Raw genomic sequence first — 23,741 nt, 5'->3', positions numbered from 1 at the left:
AACTGAGATAAAAAAAAAAAAATAGAAAAATGTCCCTTTTTTTTATAGAAAATGCGTGAAAGTGTTATAAAACATTTGGAAAAACACTTTTAGAGCAAAATTATAAATGTGAAGCAAAAAAAAAATTTGTTTAATTCAACTTATCTTAAATTCTCCCAGATGAGAAAATAAATCTTATAAAAGGTTTATTCTAAAAATGAGGCGGTAAGTTTGGCTGTGAACGGATTCTGGTGTTTCTGAGTTCAGCTGCTTAGTTTCTGACATGAAGTGAAAAGAGAAGAAAGTTTGGTCGTATTTAAGGCTTCGGGAGCACAGAGGGAGAAAATCTGATCTCTTTTCCTTCCAGCAGGTTTTAAAAACAGTTTTTTCCCTTTAAAGTTTTTCATTTGAGTCTCAGTTTGGAAGAAAAGTCGTCAGAAAGTCGGAGTCGGCTGCAGCACGTCGAGTCAAAGATCCTGAAATCTGCCTTTTAGTTTTTATGACAAAATTCACATCAAGTGAAAACGAACCAATCAGACAAGTTTAATTCTATTTAATAAAGTAAATATTTAAATACCAAACAACATATTTCCCACAGGATTAAGTTCTTTATGAATCCTTTTTGTTTTCTGACCTTTTCTCAACTTTTCAAAGTTTCTGTCAGAATTTTAATTATGTGAAATAACAATTTTTTTTACATTAATTACATTTTAATTTAATATTTAAATATTAATATTTTTTACTGCAGAATTCAGTCTGAAGTTCAGAAAATTTTATATTTTTCCATCAATTTGTCTGTTTTGTAAAAAAAAAAAATTAACAGTTTTAAAATGACAGTCATAATTAGATTTTTTTTATTCCATTTAAATTCCAGATTGAGTCAGATTTTATCCAAATCTTAAGTTTTTAACAACTATGTTAAAGTGTGGATGTTAGTTTTGTGTTTTAGTGAGCAGAAAAGGTGAACTCTGTTTGTCGTCCGTTTGTCGTGCTCCAACGTCCGAGTCCAACACGTGTCCCTTTCCCCGAACAAAGTGTAAAAAAACAAGAAGTCCACGACGTGTCAATAAAAGCACAACCTTCAGTCAAGGCGTCTCAGTGAGTAAAGCAGCAGGAATATTTACAAGAACACACACATTCTTCACTTCGCTCTCCTTCCTGGTCAGAGTTCAGCCAGTGCCTTCTCATGCTGAGGTCATGTGATCCTGATGCCTGGCCTGTTTCCGTGGAGACGAGCAGGAACTGGGCAGAAGAGGAGGCACTTCTCGGATGGCTGGTTTATCTGCGGAGCGTCTCCGGGTGAAGCGGGTGTTTGGTTGCAGGTCTCCGTCCGGACTCCGGGGGGCGCTGCTGATGTGTGGGTGGCCTGATGCAGGAGGCACTTGGTAGTGATGCTCTGAGGGCGTCTGGCTCTGCTATGTCATCAGGATGGGCTTCTGCCTCACCTCCAGGATGTCTGTCACACAAAAACAGCCGGTCAGAGACGGCTCGTCCAGCCAGTCTGGACAGGACAGGAAGTAGTTTACAATGAAACAGGAAGTTGTTTATTACGTTACAGGAAGTGGTTTATAACGTAACAGGAAGTTGTTTAACATAACAGGAAGTGGTTTACTACGTTACAGGAAGTCGTTTATAATGTAACAGGAAGGTTTACAACGTAACAGGAAGTTGTTTATAACGTAACAGGAAGTTGTTTACTACGTTACAGGAAGTCGTTTATAATGTAACAGGAAGCGGTTTACAACGTAACAGGAAGTTGTTTACTACGTTACAGGAAGTAGTTTACAACGAAACAGAAAGTCTTTTACAACATATCAGGAAGTCAGACCTTCCTTCTGAGGCTGGACAACTGAATGTTTTAGAAGACCTCATTAAGGTCTAATCTCACTGTATTAAATTTTCTGGTGTGTAGCTGCTGACGGCTTCATAATGTCAGAACTTCCGAGTTATTTTCTTCCATCTGATTTCCTGCGTGGAGGAGATGAACCTGCAGGACTGCCAAGGTCACAGTAACATTTATCAGGAACTCATTTGTTCCCTTTTTTAAATTTGTCATCAGAGACAGAAACAAGTGATAAAGAATGACTGATGTTTGTTAGAGACCAGTGGTTCCCAACTTGGGGTCCCTGACCCCCCAAAAGAGCACAGGGAGGCAGCGAGGGTCTGTGTGGTTGGTAGAATTAAGGCCATGCCCACACAGACGAGTTGTGGTTTATTTGCTCAAATTATTCATGATTTGAATGTTTTGTTCACATGGCAACAGATTTTTAGATCTGATAAATAATCAGTTGAGGGTTATCAAAATAAACCAGGATTTTAAAGCAAATATCCTGAGATAAAAATGAAAAAAACTTCTTCTTAAGCCTCATCTTGATCATCCCATCACTTCTGGTCCAGGTCCTGTGGTTTAGGAGGTCAGGGAGCAGGTGGAGCTACAGGTCATGTCTATCCTGATAACCTGCATCATTTTGTTAAAATAAAACAGCACAGAGCAGATGAGTCGTTGGTAGTCCCTTAACTCCAGTTAAATAGGACAGGACTCAGCTAAAATACATGTAGCAGCTAATGAAAGCATGCATGGTTTTTGGGGGGGTGGGGTGGGGTTGCATGAAGAGGTTTTCAGGGAAAACAGGTTGGGAACTACTTGTCTGGTGAGTTTGTAGGCTCATTTCTATCTACCAGATATCATCTAAAAACAGAGACACTCAACTAACGGGACCTTGCTGACATTTTACATGTGGTAGGTGGGAACATCCTTGTTTTCTTAACCTGTTGGTAGCGGACGTCGTTTCGGCCAGACAGAAAAAAATGGATGGATGCGTTTCTTTACTTCTACCTACTCCTTTTGGACACTTTGTTTTTGTTTTGTTTGTCTGTTTTAAGTTGTGTTTAACACATGAATAAAATAAAGAAAGAAATCTACAAATACCCAGAAATCTGTTCTCAGTTAAGGGACTTGAACCTGGGTACTCCAGCACCAAGTCCACCTCGCTGACCTCTAGACCACCATTCCCCACAACTCTGAGCATCGAGTTGCTCATTAGTAATAAAAAATCTTCCTCTTTGTTTTCTTATATATTCCAAACTAGCCAGAAAAGTTTTACTCATATTAAATCTTTCCATCACGTAAACACACAACTGATGGGATTTATCCATACTCCATGTAAACAAGTCAGCTGGAATCTGATCGGGTTGATTTCAGTCTGATAGAGGAAATATTTGTCCATGTAAACGTAGCTACTATGAACCAGATGTGTGTGTGTGAACTCTGACCTGTGGTGATGCGGTGCAGCGGCAGCGTGACGTAGGTCAGGTGTGAGTAGAGCAGGAAGTAATCCTCGGCCCGGTTCAGTTTCAGCCACGATCCGACCAGCGAGCGCCCGGTTCCCGACAAAGAGCGCGAGCGAAGGTTGGTGGCGGTGTGAAGATCTGAGGACACAAACTCATCAGTGTCCGCCAGGAAACAAAATATCATAAACAAAAACTATTTATAAAAGACAAAAGTAACAGGATCCATTTTCACTCAAACATTTAGTCGGACTTTAGACCTCACCTTCATCTTCCTCCTCCCTGAAGAACTCCTCACTGTCATTGGCAGAGTGAGACTTCTTCATCTCTGCGATCCGGTTTCGGGGCATTTTTCTTCTTAGAGATGGCGAGAAGAAGGACGGACGGTTCCTCTCCGGGGTCGGAGGTGTGCTGAACGACGTCACCTGCAGAGAAACAAACAGTTCAAATGCCAGCAATTGTTCAGGAATTAATCAGGTATTATTCCAAAATATTTAGACATTATTCAGGTATTATTCGGAAATATTCAGACATTCAGGTATTATTCAGGTATTATTCAGGAATTATTCGGGAATATGCAGACATTATTCAGGAATTATTCGGGAATATGCAGACATTATTCAGGAATTATTCAGGTATTATTCGGGAATATTCAGACAATATTCAGGTATTATTCAGGAATATTCAGACATTATTCAGGTGTTATTCAGGAATATTCAGACATTATTTAGGAATTATTCGGGTATTATTCGGGAATATTCAGACATTATTTAGGAATTATTCAGGAATATTTTGACATTATTTAGGAATTATTCAGGTATTATTCGAGAATATTCAGACATTATTCAGGAATTTTTAAGAACTGTTTAGAATCTGTAATTCGGTCCAGCTACATTTATTATTAATGATGACTTGTTTTTATCGTTTGTGGAAATGGAGCTTTGTGGAGCTCATACTAGACCTTCTGGGTCTCTGTTACAGTTTTAGAGCTGTTCACTTTGATTTGGTCCTCACCCTTTCGTGCATGGGGGACACCTGGTCCTCCTCGGTGTTGCAGGGTGAGGTGTCGCCTGTCGGCACCCTGCTGACGGCCATCTCGGCGTGACCTTTCCCCTGCGGTCCCTTCATCCTCACAAACTCCATGTTGTTGTATTTGTAGAAGCCAAAAGACATTCGCTGGGCCATCTTAGCAGCGACGCTCACCTGCAGCACAGCGACACACGTTAACCAAGTACTAACCTATCCAGAAACAGCCTGATCAACCTGTTTGTGTCTGGAAAAAGCTGGTCAGTGTTTTAGTAAAGATGATTTTTTTTTTTTTTTTTTTGGTCGCTTTAAATGGATTTCCTCTTATCTGGAATTTCACAGATAGCCAACTTTAATCAATTCATCATTTACTGACTGCCAACAAAAACAAACACTAGTAAACTGCTTATGAAAAACATTAGCAAACAGGTAACATAAACCAACTGCTACAGAAAAAAGAAAAGTAAAGACCCAACTCGTTAATTTAGCAAACTGCTGACATTAGCCATCTTCTGACAAGGATTAAAGTTAAGCAAAAACATATAAAAAAAAAACACTCACACACACACACTCGCTCCCTAACAGTAGACAGTTGCTAAGATTAGTCAACTGCTAAAAGTTAACGACCATCAGCATGACCAGAACTGCTAACGTCAGCCAACAGCTGACAATAACTAACACGACCCAACTATTAACATAGGGAATGGGAACGTGACCCCCGCAGTGGCTATGTAGTGGGTTGCCATGTCTGCACACATAATCAACAAAGAAAAAAAATAGCAAAATTTTATTCTTTTTCCTACATGGAAACAAAATCAAAAGAGTCTTGTGTCCTTAACAAGGAGACGGATGGCATGGATATCTGCTGTGAGACACACAAACACACATATCGCAAATATCCCAAGCTGGTTGAAAGTGTGCTCCAGGCATTTTCATTCGGTTAAGTGTGAACATTTTGCTTAGTGAAACGATTGATTTGTCTAGTCTAATGCATTCAGAGCCCTCTGTTGAGGGCCACAGATACAGCCAAAAATGCCTGGAAAAGTCACGGGAGGTAAGGTGTCGGGGTCTCGGGTCCACTCTTTAGCTCCCTGCCTTCGTGAAAAAGTTTCACTCCTGTATTACACATTTTGTTTATCGTGAACTTTCAACATTCTGGATATTTAAACTGTTTTCTATCTGGTCTAGTCGGTCATATGCACATCAATGGTCAAGTTATTCGTTGTGGCTTCAGAAAGATGAACCAGAAATTGTTTACACTGCGCAGTGATGTCGGTTCCCATCCCCTATTAGCCAACAGCTAACAATAACTACACTTTAACATTAGCTAACTGATAGTATCACTAAAACTGTTGGCATCAGCCAACTGATCCCTCCCCCGCCACCCTCCTCCAAAAAACCCCAAACCATTTAACAGTAGAAAATGGCTAAAATAAGCTAAAAAGATTCTTAATTCCTTCTGTTATCAAACAGCTAACATTAGCTGCTGCCAATAATCAACAACTAACCTATTTATTAAGTCTGCTAACATTAGCAAACATCTACCCCTTATAAACTAGCTTCAGCTGGCAACAATCTTGGTGTCACCAGGAATCTTGGTGTCATGGTAGACAACCAGCTGACCTTTAAGGACCATGTTGCCTCGGTTGCCCGGTCTTGCCGATTTGCTCTTTACAACATCAGGAGGATCAGACCCTACCTGACTGAACACACGACCCAGCTCCTGGTCCAGGCTCTGGTCATTTCACGCATTGACTACTGCAACTCCTTACTGGCTGGCCTGCCTGCATGCTCAGTTAAACCTCTGCAGATGATCCAGAATCCAGAGGCACGTCTGGTCTTCAACCAGCCCAAAAGAGCTCATGTCACTCCGCTGCTAATAGCTCTTCGCTGGCTTCCAGTTGCAGCGCATCAGATTCAAAGCTCTGTTTCTGGTTTACAAAACAATAACCCAAACGGCTCCGGTCTACCTTCACTCCTTAATCCAGAGCTACACTCCCTCTCCACAGTTACGCTCTGCCAGTGAAAGACGCCTAGTGCTCCCACCACAACGTGGCACAAAACCAGTAGCTAGACTCTTCTCCTCTGTTGTTCCCCGGTGGTGGAACCATCTACCAAACTCCGTCCGATCTGCAGAGTCCTTATCCACTTTTAAGAGCAAGATAAAGACTCAAGTAGTTTAAGGAACATTTCCACACTTAGATTAACTCTTCTACTCAGAATGAGTTAGAAAGATTTGTCCAGCTCTTTGGCTCAACCAAGTACTGAAGAAGCTGTGTGCACTTATGCCCAAGTTGATATTGTTTGATGAAATCGTGATGTTTGTATTTAAACAAAATGACTTACAAAAACTACAAAAAACTACAAAAAAAAAAAAAAAAAATTATATGCACTGCTCTAGCACTACATGACAGCACCTGGTCCAACTGGACTCAAAGCGGTCTGACTACCACTTAATGATGACGTCCCATCTTGTTTGAATTCATGCTTGTGTTGTTTTTACTCTCAAATGTAAGTCGCTTTGGATAAAAGCGTCTGCTAAATGACTGTAGAATAGAATAGAATAGTAGAACAATAACTAAACTTTTACATTAGCTAATGACTATACCACAGTCATAACATTACCACAGCTGTTAGCATCAGCCAACTGCGAATATAAGTCATCTGCTAAAAACTCCTTACCCCTCACACTTAACTGCTAACAGTAGCTGCTAACAGTGACCAACCACTAACCCACTCAACCTGCTAACATTAGCAAATGTCTACCCTTTAGCTACCATATATTAGCCAAATGCTAACATTAACCCTTTAAAACCTGCCATAGTCCACCAGAGCATATTTTTACATTTTGGATGCTGTAGTGTCATTTTCCTGAGCTTTTTATTTTGCTATAGATCAATACAATCCTTGTATTCCACATGTATGTTTAAGTACACAGTAACTAAATAAATTCCAAAAAAATGAAAAGTGCAGTAAACCTCAAAAAAGGAGAGAAAAAAAATTATACACATTTTTCTAAGTACAGAGATGTCAAAGCTTCATCCCTAAAAATAGTAAATGGCTGGGAACACCAGATGAGATGAGATTATAAACATGTGAATGGGACATGTAGAATGTGTGATATGCTATTCTAATTCCTCTGGTTTAATATGCAAAAAGAATTATTACTATGTCTTATGTGGTTGCTATTCTACAAGCATTCAAACATTGATATACAAAGTGGACGTTGTTACACACATTTACATGATTTCATTTTTAAAACAAGCTTTAAAAATCTAATCCATGTAAATGTGGATTTCATCTGATGGACAGAAAGCTCAAAACAAGCTTTCTGTCCATCAGCCTCATCATGGTTAGCATCATTCTGACGTTGCTGCTGTTAGCGCTGTACGTTGTGTTTGCTTGCCATCACTCACCCGGTTGTCATACACTTTCTTGAGCGCCTCATAGCGGATGGAGCCCTGGAAGATGACACCCTGGAAGGTGTTGCTCTTGTCGCTCGCCACTAGTTCCACGCAGACCATCTCGCCTTCACCCACGGTCATGTCTCTGAACACCTGCACACACAGCTTCATTTTACATGACTGACCAATAAGGCATGCTCTACTTTTCTCAGCTTTGAGGAAGCGAGCAGCTTCTTCTGACCTCTGAGGAAGCATCCATCAGGCCTGCGGGTCCAGTACACGCTTTAATCTCAGAGCTCACAGGAATTTATTCAGCTGCAGTGAAGCTCACAGTTAAATCAGGATTTTTAACTGGGGCAGAGTTTCTGCTGCAGCGAGGATGGATTTCTAGTATCGCAGGACGAAGAACTTCTGTTTATTTATAACTTGGTTTGTTAGATCTCTGTGTTTTTACGGACGGATTTCTTTATGAGCTGAGCTTTGTAACATCCGAAATAAACTGGAGGATAAAATCAGGCTCTTACAGCTGCAGTAATCTGAGCTGTTTGATTATTAATGTTTGATCATTTTTGCTCCTTTGTTAGACTTTAACAGATTTTATTCCAGCTTGTGAAAGACGATAACAGTGAAAACTCAGTTTGGATGTTACGTTTTATAATCTCCCTCCAGGATGGATGAATTATTTTCTAATTTCAAACATACCATGTTACACCTGCTTCCAGTGTAATATGATTTAACGCTACCATCTTTATTAAACTCAAGCTGTGAGAGAAGTGATGACATTAAACTGAGAATCTGTTTCCTGCACACAGATTTTATTATAATCTGATGTTGTACCGTTTTCATGCGATTAATTAAACCAACATGGAGGATGGATGAAACATGAAGCAGAGAGTGTGACTGAGATTAAAGGTGACTTCATTTCTTCTGGCTGGCGTTACCTCCTCGAAGTTGTCGATCATGAAGAAGATGTTGGGGTAGCTCATCTTGGACTCCTCTCCTTTGCTGTCCATGGCATGTTTACTGGGAGACGCAAACACTTCCTGTGAGAGACGGATGGAGGAAACACGATGAGTAAAAATCCAGCTGCGATGGCCGAGATGCTGCCGACCGCTGCAACTTCCCACCTGACATTTCTTCTTGTGGATGTGGATGTCTCCAGCGTCTGAGCGTGTGCAGACGGCGCAGGTGACCACGTAGTCCAGCTGGAAGACAACAGAGATCTGACTCACATCACAGTCACTGAAACTGAGCTTTCCAGTCCAAACCCAGTTTAACATGCAACCAGATCAAAGGATTGATCTAACTCCCAGACCAAAACAATTAAACACCAAATCCCAAACCAGTAAAAACTTAAAGAAATAACCAGTTTGGATTCAATTCCAGTACGAGTCTAAAACAACATCCAATTATTCTAAGAATAAAACTAGACTAAACCAAACCTAAATAAAGTCTAAAACTCTGAACCGGTCTACAACCAGACCAGATCCAAGTCACAAGAAAGCAAAAACTGGCTGAAATGAAAAAAGACACAAGTTTAAAGTCCAACACAGTGGAGGAGCCAAACGGCTTAAATTAAGAATAAATACAGAAATATAAAAATGACTCAAACATATTGATGCCAATAAATTATATTAAAAATATTTAATAGTTTTTCCATTAAGAAACTGTGAGAAGAATGAATCTTTATTTCTAGTCATTTTCTACAGTTTTAACTTTGTATTTATTCTCCTATTTATTTACTTTTCGTGTCATGTTTAGTTTATTTATTTGGTGCCTATAAAAATGTCTTTCCTGCTTTATTTTTATAACAATCCAGACCAGAGCCAGTCAAGATCCAGGTCCAGGAACCAGATCGGTCTTTCCTGTGAAGTTCCTCTGGTCTTTACCTTCTGAAGGATAAGATTCAGGTAGACACTCTCCTCCCAGTCGATGTCGGGGTCTCCGAGGCCAGGCAGCTTCTTGGAGTCCCTCCTGTAGACCTCCACCTCCACCTGAAACCCAGAGCGGGCCAGAATCAGAACCACAGCACGATGGTGTGTTCAGGCGTCTGAGCTTCAGCAGACAAAACATGAGGTGGCTCTTCAGGGCCGTGTGAGAGCTCTCTACATGCCAGGATTTTTATCCCTCACAAAGCATTTAGAGCACAGGAGTGGTTGCCATGGTTACACCTCTGTGTGTGTGTGTGTGTGTGTGTTTTCCTGCTTTATAAAGTGAAATAGAAAAACATGTTGCTCTTGAAGCTGCTCGCCAGCTGACTGGATGGCACTTAACTCGTCTTTCTTGAAAGAAGTGAAGGGTTTTCTGTTTTTCCTTCACAGCGGATGGAGGCGTCTTATTGGATGATGCATCATGTGATTACCATGACAACTTCCTGCTGCTGGCATTTTCAAACAAAAACAGTGATTTCAATTTTTTGCTGTATTTTTTGCTTTTCTGGTTGGAAACTGAGCAGCAGACTCAATGTTTGTTTATGTTTATAAGAATAATTTATTACATATTGTCATTTATTTTATTCCAGGCTTTTTTTCTGTATTTATTTTTTTCATTAAATTTAATCAAAGTAATTTATTAAACCATCAGAAAACAAACATTCAGGCTGAAAAGGTAATAAAATAAATTAAACACAGCCTTGTTTGTTTAAATTGATATCATCAGAAATCAGAGTCGTCTTCATCAAATTTAAATATACTTTTCAGCTCTTTAATCAGTTTTACTCATTCAGTTTTGTTTGTATATAATTTTTCTTTATTCCTTCTTATTTATTCTCAGTTTTCTTGTTTGACATCTTTTGTTTTATTACCTCGTTTTTCCTTCCTGATGAATTTATTAATCTCATTCTGGTTTGTTTGATTTTGATCTGCCTCCAGACCGGCAGCCTGTCTAGAAATGATGGACGTTTGATGCTGACTGATGGTTTATGTCTGGGTTTTTATTCCATCTGGTCAGAGTGACAGAACAGACGAACATCAGTCAGCTGCTGGGTCAAATCTCAGATCATCCTCTCAGCTGCGAGGAATCGACCAGGAGGGATGGAGGTGAATCAAGTTCAACATTTCCAGGATGTGAAGACGGTTATAAAACAGACAGTTTGGTTTCTGAGTCGGATCAATTTCCATCCAACGATCACTGGAAGAACCTGGAGTCAGAAAATTCTTGTCTCTGAACCAGAGTCCTGTCACCGGCCAAGAGTCGTGTCCCTGATCGATCTCCAGTCACCTGAAATATTCTGCGTAGGAACCACAGTTGTGTAAGTCGTCACCTTTTTGCCTTCGCTGTTGTCTGTGCTGACGTAGGCGAGCTTCCTGCGGACGTAGAACAGCATGTCGTCCTGGCGAGGTGCCCACTTCTCCATGAAGTATGTAGAGAACATCCAGGTCCAGAAAACGATGCGATCATCCTTAAAGCAGCCTGCAGACACACAGCAGAGACGGCAGGTAAACCAGAGAACCAGATCTACGTACAACCACATAAACATGATGCTTGCAGATCTGGAGGAGTTCAGAGTGAAACAGGACCAAATAAAAACAGTTATTTCCATCTTTGAGGTGTGGGGCCACCTACTGGAACATCAGTGATCCACCTTCTGTGGAGGTGAATCATAGAAAAATGAGGTTCATTTTTCTTTTTGCAGGGAAAACGTTCAGGATTTAAACACTAAAAACACCTCATTTATCAAACTGTAGCAAAGCAGACTACAGGTGGCACACGAAGGGAAACATGGCGCACAAAAACTTCCAGATTTATAAAAGAATATGCATGCACGTCCCAAACTTGTTTCCGTTTATAAATCAGAATCAACTCTAAAGTTGGTGCACATGAGGGAGCCCACATGGTGGCTATAAAAGGTCAGGTGAACGCCTATGATACATATTCATCATTTCCATGATGGCTGAGGAGGGGAAAGGAGGGAGGAAGCGGATTTTTGGGGAATGTGAGACTGAGATCCTGATGGACCACGTTGAAAAATGTAAAAAGGTTTTATTTGGTGGGCACGCTGTAGGTATTACCAGGGTCAGAAAGACAGAGAGGGCAGCAGGTGGCAGATGCTGTCAACGTCGTGTCAGAAGGCAAGACATGCCAGAGTCTCCGCATACCGGTAATGTAGTCTTTTTTTTCATTTATAAAATAAAAAAGTACAGATACATCTGAGATTGGTAGCAGTTTAGAGTTAAATAATATTTCTTTCTAGGTCCTGGTGTTCCCACTGGGTGGGCAGGGCTGCAGCTGTGGTTGGAGAGGGTGAGGCCGGAGACTCCTGCCACCACCGCAGCAGCTGTATCCTCAGAGGAAGTCCTGCAGGTGCAGAGGAAACCATCACCGCTATTAACCTGGTGAACAAGGAGCTGCGGAATATAAAGACCGTCTGGATGGAAACTGGTACACAGTAAAAAAAAGATGTGTAAAAAATAAAAACAACGCCACCTCTTACGTGTTTCATAAGTGCTGCATCACTTCTTGTACTGACTGCTACATGGTGGGATGACTTCTTGGCACCATAACGTAGTGCGGTTGTTACTTTCATTAGCCGCCTGAAGCCTTCGTCAACGGAATACGGCGCATATCCTTGCAAATGAAGTCACAATCACCTCTGTTATTGTGGACTCAGGCTGATGAGCCACAACATGGTGAGCAACATGTTGAATCACATGATTTGGACGTTTAGAGAATGAAATGGTTTGGTTAATGACACAGATTTTATCTCCAATTTGCCATTTTCCTCAGGGATTATTGTTACTTTTCATTTCGTTCTCACCTTATGCTCTTAGAGCTGTGCTCTTATTGCAACTGTAGTGCATCAATAGCAGCAATTACATCGAAGAAAGCGGACGTTTTGTTTGCCTGTTCTCCCCCAGTGTAGGAAACTTAATGCAACGTTGTGGCTGCTGTGATGGCAGCTGTGTAGGACATGGGTAGACTGGCTCCTGGTGTGAATGGATCCCCATGATATCGTTTCCTCACAGCAGCATCAAGCCAGATGTATATTGACTTTTAGTGTTTTATACTACTTTTAGTATGAGACAGAAATCAGGGAGTCATGTTTGTGCAGAACGGAGGGGGGGGGGCTGCTTTGTGTGTATATATGCATGTTTGTGCCTGCAACTGTATGAAAGACTGGTTTTTTTATGTAATCTCTAGATGCGTGCAAAGGCTTGTTTTGTTTTTAATGTGCAGAAATTGATTTTTTCATGTAAAACACTTTGTGTTGCCCCAGCATGAAAAGTGCTTTGTAGATAAAGTTTGATTTGATTTGAGGCCAAACCACTGATGTCGTCTATCTGGTCTGGCATCACACTGCTGAAGGTTTGCTGTGATATCTCCCACCTGAAAAACCAGAAAACCCAGTGATGTCAGCATTTGCAGAGGGACTGGCACGACCTGGTTCTTCCTGGTGAGTCTCTGTAGTCCGACACCATCACAGAGGTCCAACAGCACAGCACAGGGCAGTCGAAACCGGTTTATGAGCCATGCAGCAAGTCTTGCTGGTCTCTGAAAATCCACTCACTCTGGAGTCTCGCACCATATTGTCCAGCAGTGCCAGATGAGTCACTCTGCATCTTCACGCACTGGAGTGCCGTTTTATATCCAACCATCAGTTTTTTGAACAGCTACAGGTGGGAACATGTAGCAGCAGCCAGTCGCATGAGGCCCCGGGTCACAACATTCCTGCTGCCGGGATAATCAATCCGGGAAACTGTGCAAAGCACAAAACATCTGCTCCTGTAAATCATGTCAGCTTGTTTATCTAGGAATAGAAATGATGGATAATTACTAGTAGAAAAAGGAAAGGAGGAGCTGCGGCAGGAGAGAAATGCTGTGACCAGAAGAAAATCATCTGATTTGATCATTTTAATGTCAAACATTTTATTTTTTCCTAATCTTTATTTTTCTTTTGAAGAAAACATTTCATACAATACATACAGTTCATACCATGTGATCCTACAATTAACAAAACCTTACCTAATAATTCCCTTAACTAAAACAATATAACACCCTAAATTACACAAAATTAAATTAAAACCTTAAATTAATTAATAATCCTAATAATATTCTTTTCTCAAAAAAAAAAAAAAAAAAAAAAAAAAAAAAAAAAAATAAAATAGCAATTTAAGGGTAGTTATAATTTATCCATCTCTTTAAGTACAGGTGCCCATATCTCTTGAAATTTCTTAACTCTAAACCGTAGCTTTGCTGTTACATTTTCCATTCCCATTACATCTTTAACCCTTTCCCACCAAAGGTCCCTGCTAGGAGGTTGTGGCTTTAGCCAGGAGACTGTTATTGCTTTTTTTGCTATTGTGATAAGAATTTGAACAATTTTTTTATTTTTACTAGACACCGTTTTTGGTATTATACCCAGCAAAAATGTTTGCAACTCTAAATTTATTTTTTCCTTACAAATCCTTTCGATTTCTCTCTTTATATTCTCCCAATATTCTTTAAGTCTGGGACAATCCCAGAATATATGTATATAGTCTCCTGTCTGGCCACAGCCCCTCCAGCACTTGTCGGACATTTTACTATATTTGGATGTATTTACTGGTACAATAAAGTATTGCATTTTAGATTTCCATTCGAATTCTTGCCATGAAATACTATTCAATATCTTATATCCATCTTTAAAGGATTTCTCCCATCTTTCTTCCATTATTGTTATATTTCTTTCCTTCTCCCATTTATTCCTTATATCCCAGTTGTTGTCTGCTTCAATCTGTAGGGCTTTATACAATTTTGAAATTACCTTTTTGTTAGTACCTAAATTTTGCATTAACAATTCTTCTAATTCATTTGGTTTCTTCTGAATATTTTCCCATTCCTTGTGTTTATTAAGGTAATTTCTAATTTGCAAGAATTTGTAGAAATCTTGTGCAGTTAAATTAAATTCATTTTTCAATTGCTCAAAGGATTTCATCTGTTCATTATCAAAAAGTTGTCCAATGTATAATAGTCCTTTCTCTTCCCATTTCCCATATACCCCCTCCATTGAGGGTATAAAATCTGGATTTAAAACTATTTTAGTAGCCCTGCTGATTGAACCAGACATATTTAATTTTCTTTTCACTGTCCTCCATATTTTCAATGTTATTTTAACCCATTCATTTGTAATTTTTATTTTATTTTGAATTTCTTTTGTTATAAATGGCAAAGATTCTAAAGGTATCCTTGGACATGAATTTTGCTCAATTTCCCTCCATCCTGTCTCCTCATTGCTATCCATCCAAATTTTCACTACCTTTAGATGTGATGCCCAATAATATTTTTTAATATTAGGTAAGTTTAAACCTCCCTTTTCTTTGGGGCTCTGAAGTAATGTATACCTTATTCTTGGTTTTTTGTTTCTCCATATAAATTTGGACATAATTTTGTCTATTTTGATAAAGGTTTCTTTGGAAAGCAGGATAGGAAGGGATTGAAACAAGAACAATAACCTTGGCAAAACATTCATCCTTATTACTTCTATTCGTCCCATTAATGTCAAGGGGAGTATTTCCCATTTTATCATATCATTTCTAATTTCATCTATAACCTTTATATAGTTAGCTTCAAATAAACGTGATGGTTCTGGTGTAATAAAAATGCCCAAATATCTAAATCCCTCTTCTGTCCATCTAAATTTCACCTTTTCTTTTATATCAGATGGACAATTACCTGAAATAACCATAGCTACTGATTTAGATTCATTGTTCACATAACCCGAAATGTTCCCATATTCTTTCAAAATAATATTTAGTGTTGGCAGCGTTGAGGCTGGATCTCTTAAAAACAAGAGAATATCATCAGCAAACAGCGAGATTTTTGTTTCTATTCCCCCTTCATCTAAGATTCCCTTGATATTTGTGTCTTGCCTAATATATTCCGCTAAAGGTTCTATACTTAAAGCAAATAATAATGGGCTTAAACAATCACCTTGTCTTACACCTCTTTTTAAAGAAAAGAAGTCAGAACAGCATCCATTTACTCTTATTCTTGATTGCGGTTCTTTATATACAAGTTTGATCCAGTTTATAAAATTTGGATGAAAACCAAACACAGACAATACATGATACAAATATTTCCATTTCACGCAGTCAAATGCCTTTTGAGCATCTAAACTCAAAAGTACATTTGTACTTGCGCTTTTTTTGGCACATGATATAAGATTTAAAGCTTTTCTAATGTTATTGGTACCCTGCCTTCCCGGTATAAATCCTGTTTGGTCCGGTTTAATTAATTTTGATACATGTTTCTTCATTCTATTCGCCATTATGTTTGTTAGTATCTTTAGGTCATTACAGAGTAAGCTTACCGGACGATAACTTTCACATTGGACAGGATCTTTGCCCTCCTTATGTAACACAGAAATAAGAGCTTCTGACCATGATTTTGGTACACTTCCCGACTCCCAAACATAGTTAAATACTCTTTCTAATATGGGTGCAATGTCTTCAATAAAACATTTATAAAATTCCCCAGGGAACCCGTCAGTTCCTGGACTTTTATTATTTCTTAAATTTCTGATTGTGTCTAATATTTCTGTTAAGGTAATTGGTCCTGTCATTTCCATTGCTTGTTCCGTAGTCAGTGTCGGTAAGTTAATATTCTTCATAAATGTTTTCATTTCTCTCTCTAAATAATCCTTGTCTTTATCATCATATAAAATTTTATAATACTCCGCAAATGATTCTGCAATCTCTTTAGGTCTCATCTTGATTTCCTTAGTAACAGGATGTCTGATTTTTATTATTGACCGCTCTGACTGTTTCCTTTTTATTTGAAATGCTAATAATTTATTTGCTCTATTACCTTTTTCATAATACATTTGATTCATCGATCTTAGAGCATATTCTGCTTTACATGATAACAACTGATCTAATTCATATCGTTTATCTTTCAATTCTAACAAACTAGATTTTTTAAAAGTTTTAGCATGTTCTATTTCCAGTTTTTTTATTTCATTCTCTAACTGTCTCTGACGACGCTCTCTTGATTTTTTAATTCGAGATGTTATTTCAATAATTTTCCCTCGAATTACTGCTTTGCCACATTCCCACAAGGTTGTTAAGTTGATTTCTCCATTATCATTATTTTCCATATATTGCTTAATGCATTGTTTAATTTCTTGAACCACTACATTATCGGTTAGAATTGACACATTAAGCCTCCAGTATTTGAGAGAACAGAAATCTCCCTCCAATTCCATTGTAAAGTGGGTAGGTGCATGGTCACTTATTGTAATGGTTTCTATCCCGCAACTCTTCACTTTATATGCATCTTGCTGAGATATAAAAAGAAAATCTATTCTTGAATAGCTGTCATGGGGATTGGAATAAAATGTAAATTCTTTTTCTTTTGGATTGTTCATCCTCCAAACATCTATTAATCCAAGATCCTTTATTATATTATTCAGCATTTTTGACCTTTTTGTTGTTCCTTTTTCTGGTGGCGATCTGTCTAATTTCCCGTATTGTACTGTATTAAAATCTCCCCCCAATATCAGAATTCCTTTCCCCTCTTGTATAATTAAATTTGCAATCTCTCTAAAAAACTGTTCGTTTTCTTCATTAGGAGCATATGTGTTCATAATTGAAATAACTTTGTCTTTTATATGGCCCACCACAAAAATGTATCTTCCCTTTTCATCCTGTATAATCTTCTCTGGTACAAATTGCACCCCTTTTTTAAATAATATTGCTACCCCCCTCCTCTTCCCAAAAGATGAGTAAAAAACCTGATTTATCCATCCCTTCTGTAATTTCTTATGTTCCTCATCTCCCAAATGAGTTTCCTGTATCAATGCTATTGAAGAGTTCATTTTTTTAAGTTGATTTAGAATTTTTTTCCTTTTAATTGGGTTATTTAAACCATGGACATTATATGAAATAAATTTTAATCTATCCATAACATGAAACAATTCTCACACTCCCTGCACATTTCCTCTCTCTTACTTATCCTACCCTTAAAACCTAAAATAGTTATATTCCTTCTTCTTGAGTTTTTCATTACACAAATAACTAAAATATCGATAACAATAGAAAAAAGAAAAAAAAAAAAAAAAAAAAAAAAAATTAAAGTTTTTATACTTCCAACAAAGGATGCCTCTGAAAGATATAAACTCCTTCAGAGGTCTGCACTAAGTGCACTGCAACTTTCTTGCAACGAGTTGCTTAAACACTCAAATAGAGCAGTACTATTACTCTGCATCCAACATAATTTACCTTATATAAAAAGAAAAGCAGTACATATCTCGCTCCCTTCTTTTTCCCCATTCTTTTAACTCAATTACCTAGGCTAGTTTCTTTTACCTTTTTATTAGTGGGATCAGTGTCTTTCTTAGTGTCCATCTTTCCTTCCCAGATGTCTATTTCCTATTTGACGTCACCACATTCCAACGGCTACTCAGAAGATCTTTCTTTAACTTTTCCGTCTCATCATCCTCTTCCATGAAGATGCCCCTCTCTCTCAGCATTCCTGCTGCTTCCTTCAGATGTAAAAAAGTCTTTGTCTCTCCCTCCAGAAAAATCCTCAGCTGAGCCGGGTACCGCGTCTGTGCCTTCACGTTTTGTTCCTTGAGCTTTCTGGTGACCTCCCGGACTCTTGCTCGTTCCTTTTGTACCTCTGCTGTATAGTCCTGGTTGAAGTAAATATCTCTTCCCTGGTACACATTCCTTTGTTTCCATGCTGCTTGTATCACATTTTCCTTCACTCGATAGTTGCAGAAGCGTACTATAATTGCTCTCGGGGCAGTAGAGCGTGTCGTGGTCCTCTTCTGTATATTCCCGCCGACACGGTGTGCTCTTTCAATGTCCAGTTCGGTTAAAAGTTTAAGTTTGAAACTAATCAATTCCTTCACGAACCCCACCATGTCGTCCTTCTCAGACCCCTCGGGTACACCGCAAATCCTAATGTTTTTGCGTCTCTCGCGCGCCTCCAAGTCGTTGCATTTTGCCATTAATTTGGCCTCATTTTGGAGCAGATAGACCACGGCTTTCTCCAATTTGGTCGTCCTTTCTTCTGCGAGTCCAGCCCGCTCCTCCAACTCAGTCGTTCTCTTTTCCACCACCGACATCCGATTTATTACCTCCTGAATACTGTTTTCCACTCTCGAAATACCTTGTCTGTTCTCCGTCGCCGCTTGTTTGTGTTCTTGTCTAAGTGAACGTATTTCCCCAAGTAAATCCAGCTCTTCGTGTGTTGGCTGATGTTTCTCCCGGCCATCCTTCGCTTGTTGCCCACAAACATCTTGACACGCTTCTTTCATCTTATTATCCTTTTTTCTTTTCCCACTCTGTCGTGTATTCATCAGTTTTCCGTATTTATTGCTGCCTTAAGTAGCATTTAGGGAGCTTTTTGTAGTTGGCTTGTAGCGGAGTTTTTCCTACCACATGTTGCTGCTACCGGAAACGGAAGTCCCAATGTCAAACATTTTTTAAATGTCACTGAAGTGAAAAACTGTCAAAACGATCATCCAGTAAATCAGAAAACAAACAAGCAGCAGCACAGAATTTGGAAGATTCAGGATCAGTCAAACCCGAATGTTTGAAAATATTAAAAATTAATAATCAGTTCCACCGTAGACATAAAACAATCTGGACTGAGAGATGAACATCTGGTGGTGAAGAGGAGACCTTTGTTCTGATCAATCACCTGATCAACTGATCAGTCTCTGCTGCTTTTTATGTAAAATCTGATCAAACCCTGATCAGTGATGGAGGGTGAGGGTGTTTCAGATGTCCACCACCTGTCCTTCATCACTTCAGGGCCCTGCTGCCTTTCAACAGGCCCAGCCACCTGCCTGGTCGCCTGGCAACAGTTGCTAGGTGTCTGAAGGCTGACATGGCATTAAGTCTAACTTCCTGTGTGCGCCACTGCTTTCACTGAGCCCGATCAGATTCATCTGGTTTTATTAAAATGTTTTCATTTCAGAGAAAAAAGAATCCAAAGCAGACAGAGCAGCGGCCCACCGGCTGCTCTGTCTGCTTTGGCTGTCCCGGGCTTGGTACTCTGTGGATCTGCTTGGCCTTTGGGGCCTCGGGCTCCCCCCATCCCCCGCTGATGCTTCGGCGTGCGGCGTGATCGCGGCCCCCTTGCGGGTACACATTTCCTCCTTGTTGCATGGCCACACATGCATGTTAACACGTGCATGCTCACAAACGTGCTCGTCTCTCCATCCGCTTCTCACTAGATGTAGCTGATGTTTGTGTGTTGGTACGTTTATCTGCAGGTACGTTTGATGACTGTTGTAATTTTTTATATCATCATTCTATCTTTCTTTTGGTATCATGTAGTACTGTGGTAGTTTATGTTGTTTTTTTTGTGATATGTTCTGGGCAGCATAGACAACTGTTATTTCCACATTTTAATCCTGTCCTTCTCTCCCTTTTTTTTTCTCTCTCTCTCTTCCTCTATCTCCCTGTCAGGTTCGGCACTGACATATAAGACTAAAGAAAATGAGATTACAATAAAAATAATAAAAATATCAAGGACAGCCATGTATATAACATGTCTCCCTTGGTAGAGCAAATCTGTCAAGCAAATATGGCACACAGACCACCGTTCTGTATGTTAGGATGCTGGACAGGACAGGGTAAAAAAAAAAAAAAAAAAAACACAAAAAAGAAAAAAAGAAAAAAGAATTCAGTTTTAATAACAAATAATTCTGATTTTAAAATCTGAGGAAAGTTTAAATAAATGAAAAAAATCTTAACATAAAACATGTAATTATTCAGGAAGATGTTTGTGTTCCAGTGAGATGATGTAATGATTATTAGATGAATTACTAGCAATGAAAACATTGCTTTTCTTCCAAATGTAAAATATTATTTACCAGTCATTTATAAATCTCCACATTATCCCAAACGAAGCAACTTTCCCAGCAAACTGACAGGATTTGAATCAAAAAGGCTGGAGTGAATGGCTTCGCTTCTGTAATTTTAATGGCCCTTTACAAGGTTCTTGAGGTCATGACTAAGAGTTCAGAGATGGTTTTTGTGGTTCTAATAGTTTGAGGCCTGCAGGTGTCCATGGATGGGCTCCTTCAGGTTAGTCTAAGTCAAAACAGTTTCTTGGTTCTCAAGTGATAAAATATGTGTATGAAATACATAATGATGGACCTCATTGGTTGGTCATCTTCATTCTCTGTTCATCCTTGTAATGTCGGCCCAAGTACTCATCCTCTCCTCCACCCTCTCATCCAGCTTCGTGGAGCATCAGACATTAAACTGTCAGGAGGATGAAACCAGCTCACTTTCATCACATGATGTGATGGCGCGCTGCTTCATAACAGCTGATGTATTTTTAAAATGGGAAAGGCATCTAAAAATAGAGAAGGACTTTTATCAACGTCTCTGCTGCAGAGCTCCACACGGCTTCACACTTCACTAACAGCTCAGAGAAAACTTACATTTCACCAACACAACCAGCATGTCAGAGTCAGCATGAAGCAGATCACCTGTGACTGGTCCCACCTCAGATTTACTGAAGATGACTTGGAGGAGACTTTTTCCAGCTTTATTTCCATCAGATGGAACCAGTGCAGAAGCTCTGCTTGTTCAGGTCTTTTAGGTGGGTTTGGGGGTTGTCTTTCTATCAGTGGGTACTTCATGGTTAAATCATCTTTTAGTTTCTTCCAGTCATCCAGCGGGGATGTAGTTCTTTATGTGGAGCAGGAGGTCGTTTAGGTGGGGACGTTTAGTCGTTGTGGTGGTTGTCCTCATCACAGAGGAGCTTCTGGTGGTATTTCATGTAACTTTTGCTGCTCTTATGGTGGTTCTAGATCTCTGATGGAGACTGGAGGTGATGAGGAAGCTTGTACAGGTTTACTGGGAATGTTGGTGGTCCTTCTGGAGGAACATTGGGTGGTTTGACTGAACCGTGTGACCCCCTCCCCTCCCATGTCACTTCTGTCATGTGTTCAGGCTGAATGAGTGGATGACGTCATGTGACGAGTCCTTCAGGCCGGTCTGGTGCTCTCATGCTTTAGGTCTGGATAAAAGGATTTATCATGAAGATGTCACACAGATTAGTTGCTCTGCAGGATCCTCCAGCTGCTTCCTGCACCCACTAATCCACATTTCCTCCATCTTTTGTATCCAAGATGAAGTTTCTGATAGTTCCCGTCTCCTGATCGGTATTCCCAACGTTTCAGACAAGCTGCTGAAATGAGATTCAGTTTTTTAACAAACAGCTAAACATCTTTTAAACGAGGTTCCTGTGATGTAAATGTTGATTTATGTGATTTACAAAATCAACCGTTTTTATTTAGATTTTATTCAGTGTTGCAAATTTTTATGTGGGCTGGATGAGCAGAAACAGAATTTTTCAGCATCACATCTCATGTGGAGACGTCACAATTACTTACTTCTACTATAAATGATGATCTTAAATGTTATATAAATAATCCTAAAGATCATTGTTATCCTGACTTCCATGTGTGAGCCATGTGATCATATCAGGAAGGAAAACAAATTAAACAACATGAGTGTGTTAATGCTTCCGTGTTTTCGGCAGCGGGAGAGTTTCCCCTCCAAACTAACGGATTAAATCATCCCGCTGGGATTTCTTTGCTTCTAGAAACAATGAGGCAGGTGTGGATGTGGACGTCTCACCAGCCTGTGAAGCAGGACATAAAACAGGAAAAACATCCAACATGTAAAAAGATGAAAGCTAAATGTTAACACTGACATTAAATGTTATTCTGCTGCCGTCTTATTATCACACACAGCTCTGGTTGGCTTTACAGCAGCGTGATGCGTTCATTGACTGTTGCATCATATGGATGAGGAAAACTGAAATGTCCACTGGGTTTACTTTCATCCTGAACATGTTTTGGTCTTTACAGGAACTTTCAGGCTCTGAACATCACTGATGAGTCCAGGAATATTTTTCCAGAACGTTTTAACCAGCACCTGGAAAACCTCATTTTCACTGCATTAAATTAAATGAATTCCTGCAGCTAAAAGTTCAGGAACCTTCAGACGCTGTTCTTTGTGTCTACTGTGGGTGTCCTACTCTGACCCACAAAAGGTTCTCAGTACACCCAGTTACTATAACGCACCTGGAGGAGAGAGGAGGCAGTAAAAAGGTTAAATGACAGCCTCCAGTCAGTTTTCTTCTAGCAGGAGGCACAGTGGAGGTTTTTACATGTGCAGAATTTAAACTAATTCAGGGAAAGTAACTCAACAGAAGAAATCAGAGGAAACAGAATTAGAACTTTGTTTGATTCCATTTATTTAAACCTTTTATATGATTTTGAAGTTTTTATTTCATTTGTTGAAGGATTTGTCAGGAGAGATGAACGCAAATGGGTTTAGAGAAAAATCAGCTTCATGTTTGCTGGAAGACCTACGAAGACGTTTACGGTGTGAAGGCAGACGGGAGGCTTCCTGCAGTCACAGCAGCAATCCTCCGACTTCCCCGCTGGAGGGAACGCTGCTGCCCGACTTTCCCTCCGTCTCATCAAACATTCAGCAGCACATGAACCTGTCTGACTCAGATGAGCTATTTTTACTGTACAGTAACGGTTTGTGAAGAGCTGACCTCTGCAGACCTCTGGGGTGATTTATTCTGTGGCAGAACAACAAACTGGTGGACATTAAAGCAGCAAACGGATGCGGTTTGTTTATAGCTGGCAGCAGCGATTAAACCTGAATCATTGTTCATCTGCTGTTTCTGCTCCACACATAAACACAACCCTTTCCAGCTGATAACAACTGGAACTGATCACATGAACGTCTCACATGATGATTTTTCAGGCTCAGCTAACGTAGCTGAAAGCAAACATTTCCCAGCTTTACAGTTTAATCTAACACGTGCTGAGTTATCACACACTGATCTGAGATCTCCTGATCAATAGCCACGACTCTGCAACAGCTTCAACACCACAAACTGCTGCTCGGATTTCCATCAAAGAACTTTTAATTCATTCTTTTCTTTTCCTTATTCAGAATCTACTGATTAACAGCCATAAGGCCAGTTCAACCCACGGTCACAGTTAAAGACGCCCTACGTAACTTTCCAAACTACAAACCCCGCGTTTCTGAATCATTTGATGGAACAGTAGCATTT

General features: G+C 39.6%; 1 protein-coding gene across 1 annotated transcript in view; it reads right to left on the bottom strand.

The window, feature by feature from the left end:
* Positions 1-498: 498 nt before the first annotated feature.
* Positions 499-23,741, bottom strand: part of kiaa0930 (KIAA0930 ortholog) — a 28,155-nt gene continuing 4,912 nt past the window's right edge. Inside the window, exons 2-10 of the mRNA XM_041977310.1 lie at positions 10,960-11,108; positions 9,587-9,691; positions 8,825-8,902; positions 8,639-8,740; positions 7,710-7,850; positions 4,282-4,470; positions 3,533-3,692; positions 3,253-3,408; positions 499-1,435 (exon numbers count right to left, since the gene is read on the bottom strand). Coding sequence (XP_041833244.1) covers positions 1,395-1,435; positions 3,253-3,408; positions 3,533-3,692; positions 4,282-4,470; positions 7,710-7,850; positions 8,639-8,740; positions 8,825-8,902; positions 9,587-9,691; positions 10,960-11,108 — 1,121 coding nt within the window. The 3' untranslated portion in view covers positions 499-1,394. The remainder of the gene's footprint in view (positions 1,436-3,252; positions 3,409-3,532; positions 3,693-4,281; positions 4,471-7,709; positions 7,851-8,638; positions 8,741-8,824; positions 8,903-9,586; positions 9,692-10,959; positions 11,109-23,741) is intronic.

Source organism: Melanotaenia boesemani, chromosome 23 (genome assembly GCF_017639745.1).
Source record: "Melanotaenia boesemani isolate fMelBoe1 chromosome 23, fMelBoe1.pri, whole genome shotgun sequence".
In the NCBI taxonomy this organism is placed as follows: domain Eukaryota; kingdom Metazoa; phylum Chordata; class Actinopteri; order Atheriniformes; family Melanotaeniidae; genus Melanotaenia; species Melanotaenia boesemani.
The sequence above is the reverse complement of the archived record's forward strand: the minus strand, read 5'-3'. Positions and strand labels throughout refer to the sequence as shown.